The sequence below is a fragment of the Euprymna scolopes genome, chromosome 32 (assembly GCF_053919585.1).
Source record: "Euprymna scolopes isolate OS-2025 chromosome 32, ASM5391958v1, whole genome shotgun sequence".
Taxonomy (NCBI): Eukaryota; Metazoa; Mollusca; class Cephalopoda; order Sepiida; family Sepiolidae; genus Euprymna; species Euprymna scolopes.
Window position 1 is genome coordinate 8,964,527 of NC_136513.1, and position 6,275 is coordinate 8,970,801.

Consider the following 6,275-nt stretch of genomic DNA (forward strand, 5'->3'; position numbering starts at 1 on the left):
TTTGTATCCAGATTTCTTCTATCTTCCTTATTTTTGTCTCTTCACCCTTCTCTCTCCCTCTATGCCTTTCTTTCTTCTATCCCTTATCTCTTTGCCCTTCCCTCTCTCTTTCCCTCTCTCTTTCCCTCTCTCGTTCCCACCTCTCTCTCTCTTTTCCTCTCTCTCTTTCCCTCTCTCTCTTTTCTCCCCTTTCCCTCTCTCTCTTTTCTCCCCTTTCCCTCTCTCTCTTTTCTCCCCTTTCCCTCTCTCTCTTTCCTCCCCTTTCCCTCTCTGTCTTTCCTCCCCTTTCCCTCTCTGTCTCTCCTCCCCTTCCCCTCTCTGTCTCCTCTCCTTTCCCCCTCTCTGTCTTTCCTCCCTTTCCCCTCTCTGTCTTTCCTCCCTTTCCCCTCTCTGTCTTTCCTCCCTTTCCCCTCTCTGTCTTTCCTCCCTTTCCCCTCTCTGTCTCCTCTCCTTTCCTGTCCTTTCCTCCTCTTTCTTTCCTGTCCTTTCCCCCTCTCTCTTTCCTGTCCTTTCCCTCTCTCTCTTTCCTGTCCTTTCCCCCTCTCTCTTTCCTGTCCTTTCCCCTCTCTCTTTCCTGTCTTTTCCCCCCTCTCTCTTTCCTCTTCCTTCCCCTCTCTCTTTTCTTCCCTTCCCCCTCTCTCTTTCCTCCCCTTTCTCTCTCTCTCTCTTTCCATTTCTTTTTTTTTCGCCACCATTTTCTCTTTCCTCCCTCCCATTTCTACCCCTTCCATCCTCCAATTTTCTTTTTCCTTCCCTGCATTTTCTCTTCTTTTTTAAATATTTGTACAATTTTGTTCTGCATGCAGTCACATAATTGTTCTAATTGTTCTCTCTTACCCATCTCGTGCTTCCATCTTTTTCTCTTTCTCTCTTTCAACCATTTCAATTTTTCTCAACACTCCTCTTATCATTTTAATGGTCCACAACAAGATGAGTTAACTCCTCTTATCGTTCGACATTTATTCGCGTTATTCGCCTGCTCCTCCCCTCATGCTATCTAAACATTTATGTTCAAATTTAAAGTATTTCAAAATACATTCTAATGAAATAATACACCCATATAGAACAATAAATTTGTTGCCCTAAAGAAAACAACAATACAACTTTATTTTAAAACTTTTATTGAAAAATTCAATTCGGTTAACTTGATTATGTAGTAGAGCTGACATCTATTTAATATAGCCGCCTTCAGTCTCAATCACCGCCTCAATACGGGTTTGGAACTGGGAGCATGCCTTTTCCACAAATGTCGGTGGCGATCAGGCTGGCTTTGGTGTTTTGGAAGGTCATGTTAGTGATGTTCTCGACGTATAACCAATCGAAGTAGTCTAGCGGGTTCAGGTCGGGGGAGGAGGGGTGTTGGCAGTGAAAGAAGAGTACAAAATCGTAGCACTCCTTCTGAAGCCATGTCTTGGTCTCTTTGGATTTGTGAGCTGGTGCTGAGTCCTGCTACCACATCCAGGGTCTGCCAGCAGCCACCTGGAGATCATCACACTCTTCAGCACATCCAGGTACACTTTGGTGTTGACTTTCAAACTGACTTCAAAGATTTTAGGTTGCATGATGTGGCTCTCACTTGAAACCACACCAAACGCCATAATTGTGGCCGAAAACTTCATTGAGCTGTGCCTTTGTGGGTGTTGGCAATGGTCCTGTTGTCATAACTTGAATCGGAAGACAGCATGAGTTGTACAGTGGCACATCTCCGATCTTACTCGTTGAACATTGTGTCACTTTCAGACATGATAGAAGACTCCTATTATTCCTGGGATTTGTATACAACTGGTCAACTAGTAGATGATCTGCAACAAAAAAAGAAAACCAGTTTTCCTTAAACGGAAATGGAATCATGTTGTCTTTCTCAGGTGACAATTTTATTGTTCCATTCTGTGTGTCTCCTATTAAAAATATATAAACATTATGAGGATTACTTATGATTATTTAGTACTTGTACAGTTTAATGAAGACATAAAAAAATGAAAATATCGAAAAAAGGTTATATTGTACGTATCCGTTTTGAACTGAAGATCTCCGAAAAAAATTCACTTAATTTGATCGAGTAGTTTTTTTTTTTTTTTTTTTTTTTAACAGTGGAAAAGCACGTTTTTATGACAGCACGTTGAAGGCAGACATCTTGGATTAAAAAAAAAATTTTGTTTGAATTTTAGAAACGCCACGGGAGATAACTCCAGTTAAAACGCCGACACTCCCTCCCCATCTTTATTACTAGTTTTTCTTCCTAAAAATCGAACCTTTTGCTTGGTATCATAACAAATTGTTTTTTTTTCGCTGTAAAAAAAACTACTTGATGAAATTAAGTGAAATTTTTTTTCGGAGAACTTCAACGTACGATTTAAACTTTTTTCAATATTTTCATTTTTTAATGTCTTAATTAAACTGTACAAGTGCCGATTATTTATATACTTGTATTCATAAAAGCTGCACTCAACACATTGAACACTTTTGAAAAAATTTGGTTTAGTTCATGTCACCAATGAATTTAAATTTAATTTTACATAAATGTGCGATACTATTGACTTCCCTCCCCCATCCAAGTGTTAAGAAAAAAAAAAAAGAGAGGCAAAATATAACAAAAGGAAATAAGTTTATCAGCAGTACAAAGTTATAAGAAATTATTCACCAAGGCGCACAAAGTCAGCAAATAATGGGATTGTTAATCAAGGTATGGCGGACAAAAGACCGAACATAAGGGTAAATATATTTAGAGTTTGTTTACAAACAGTTTTAGGAGTGAGTTTTCCTACAGTTTACAACAGCTAGGGACAATTTACAGACTGTCTTGGGTTTACGACAGTTGAAGACAGTGTCCAGTTTGGGTTAGTTGGTGGTTCGGAGGTCCCTTGAGAGAGATTGGAGTCAAAGCTAGATGAGAGTAGATCATCCAAGAAAAAAGTTGCTTATGAATGACACAACCAGACAGCTAGCAACGGGCAACATTTGGGGTTCCTCTTTTTATGCTATGTAATGGTATCATATGCACTTACAAGGCTCTACTGACTAATTTATCATTGGTTGACCTTTCACAATTAAATATTTTTGTTTACTAGCCAAATAAAAAAGTTACTAGCTTAATCCACATCGTTTTTGGAATATGACATCTTTGATCTGTGACATAATAAATATTTTTCTGTGTTTTTTTTAATAAGGGTAATTCTAAATATATACTGAATTTTATGCCGATACTTGAACGTATAAACATTTGAAATTCTTCAGATATTTTTTAAACAGCCTTCAATAAAAAAAAAGTATAGTTTCATTAAACCTTTTATTGTTTAAATAACTTGACTTTGTTCGTTTTATTTAATAATAATAAAGATTGAAAAGACATTTGTTACTCAATAATGAGCTTTGGAAGATTGCGCATGAAAAAAAAAATCACTCGCAAATACGACTGGTTCACTTGCAACATTAAGCCCTGACTCTGAGCATAACTGATTTGCATCTACTACTCATCTTGCATTGTTTTATCAGAAATGATCATGAAGACTATCATCGGGTCACATATACATAAAATAATTCAATCAATCAATCAATAAGGGTTTTATCACTCAATGAGGAACCCCTCCCTGAACTTTAGCCATCTAACTCTGTTCTGAGTTATCCACTGCCATGTGGGACCCATGTGTTTTATCAGGTCGTCTCTCCATCTTGTTCTTGGTCTTCCCTTTGGTTTATGTTCATGAGGTGTCTGTCCATTCCATTGTTCTAATGGACCATTTGTTGTCATGTTGTCTGGCTACCTGCCCTGCCCATCTGTATTTGGATGTTTTGATGGCAGTACTGATGTCAATGACTCTTGTTTGTTGGCAGATCCAGATGTTTGTCTTTCTGTCTTGTAGAGTGATGTCTAACATTATCCTCTTCATCTTCCTTTGTGCTACTGCCAAGATTTCACTTTGGTGAGTTGTCAGGCCCATGTTTCACTACTATAGATCACATGCCGTACATATTCATTGAAGATCTTCCCTTTGATTGACATATTTGCTTTTTGGCTTCTCATGATATTCTCCACTTTCCCAAAAGCTGCCCATCCCAATGTTATCTTTCTCTTTATCTCACTCAGGAAGGAGAGCTCCATCTGTCGTCATTTTCTTTCCCAAGTAGATGTAGCTTTCAACTTCCTCAATGGTTTTTCCATCGACAATTAAATTTTCAACATAAAATCCGGTGCATATTTAGCGATGGATGACAGAAAGAATAACAAAGTTTGTTTTAGATTTTCTTCATTTCAATATTGTAGTATTAAACTTTTCTTAACTTTACTGTTTGCCATCAGGTCATTAATGAGAATGCTACTAGTAACATGTAAACCAGGCCAACCTGTCCATGGTCAGATTGTCGGTGACTAAACTGGCACCCTCCTCATCAAGCAAGCTTGATGAGGAGGGTGACTAGGCACCCAACAGAACTAAAAACAAAACCTATTTAAGGGTGGATGAGCACCAAGTGATAACGGCCATCTAGCAAACTCCTCCAAGTATGGATTAAATACCCTTGGCGAGTATGGCAAAATCACCGGACTATGATGTACTAGAATAATATATATATATATATATATATATATATATATAAAACGTCTTCAAATAAACAAGAATGTTAGTACTGGTTTGTTTTTGTTTGTTTTCACATTTCCCTCATTTTTTTTCATTTCTTCATGGACGCAAACATTTTACAATTTATGACTATCATAAATTGTAGTTTCATGTAATGCCTCAACCAGCAAATTCTAGCCTAGCTACAATTATAATTTGCTAATTTCTTTCTGTCCTCTGCTGAGAAGAATAGCAAAAACAGCATTCTTTGAAACTCTACAGAATAAGGACTTTGAACACTGTGTTACAGGAGTATTCTGTTGAATAATAAATTTAATTGTAAATTTTAATTTACAGTTTTAATTTCTTTTCTCATATATATAAGCATAACAACAAGGTAACAGCATTATCGTCGTCGTAGTAGTAGTAGTAGTAGTAGGAGAGTTTTGTATAGAATTGGTATTTGTATAAATTTCTTCTGTGTATGGTCATGCAATTGTTCAAATTATTTTGTTGTCTTCTTTTTACAGGCCACCTACACCAGCACGAAGCTTCATCCTGAAATCTTTAAAGGCGTTCTTGCCAGTATGGCCATATTGCCACTGAATCGAACTCTCTTGCTGGGAGCAGACAACGGTGCCATACGATTGCTTTGCTGAAAAAAAAAAAAAAAAAGATGAGCTATATTTAGTGGCATGCAGAGGTCTGGTGAAGCTCCTTGATTGTGTGTCCTAAAGACTCGAGTATAAATCCTAGTACTGAGACATTATGGACAAGGGGGGTGGGATATTTTGCTATGATTGTTTACCAAATTGGGGTGCCTGGGGCCACTGTTCTATTGGATATATAAAGACTCAAGTATAAATCCTAGTACTGAGATATCATGAGAAAGGAGATGGATATTTTGAATATAATTGGTTACCTAATTAGGATGCCCGGGGCCACCATATTGTCAGACATTACCATTCCACCCTCGACACAGCACTGTATACATTTAAGATGTATGAGATTCGAGTCACTTCATCGTGTTTCAATGTCATTATTCTGATTTTTATCAGATGAACTATTTGTTACATTTTAATTTGATTTCCGGTTTCTTAAATTAAAATTCTTTTTTTCCGTCATTGGTTTTTTGTTTTCTTTTTCTTGAGGAATTAACAGTATTAATCTTTTTTTTTTTTTTTTAAATTCGTTTTTTAATTCATGTTTTCATATTTTGCAAAGTAAGAAAAACATGTTCACACTTTTAATGTAAATAAAGAATACCTTACAACTGGTTATTATATTTAACACTTTATCCTTTGTATCACGGGTCCATTGTAGATTACATGACTGATGTAATCCCTGTTTTTTTTTTTTTTTTTTAGAAATAGAATAGGTGTATGATTAAAAAGATGGAGGTGTGTTTATTCATTTTTTGCAGACTTTTATCCTCATCTTCATAGTCGTTGTTTCACCACGTTTCAGCCAACTCATCCTCTGATCTTCTTCAGGTAGTATCCGCAACATGATAGGAATGCTGAGTCTTGTAACTGTATCCCCAGTAATTACTGCCTTCCATAGTTGTTGTTGTTTCACCATGTTTTAGCCAACTAATCCTCTGGCCTGCATTGGGTAGGATTGAAACCGCTATCTGCAGACAATGCTCACCTGGAACCATAGAGACTCAACACCACTATCCGCTGCACTAGAAGCCCTAAAGGTGTGTTAATGGATTAATTT

At 37.0% G+C, this 6,275-nt stretch overlaps 1 protein-coding gene across 1 annotated transcript in view; it reads left to right on the forward strand.

The window, feature by feature from the left end:
- The window catches only part of LOC145256214 (WD repeat-containing protein 81-like), a 131,103-nt gene extending 125,272 nt beyond the window's left edge, over positions 1 to 5,831 (forward strand). The window contains exon 27 of the mRNA XM_080114830.1: positions 5,084 to 5,831. Within this exon, the coding sequence (XP_079970956.1) occupies positions 5,084 to 5,212 (129 nt within the window). The 3' untranslated portion in view covers positions 5,213 to 5,831. The remainder of the gene's footprint in view (positions 1 to 5,083) is intronic.
- Positions 5,832 to 6,275: the final 444 nt, after the last annotated feature.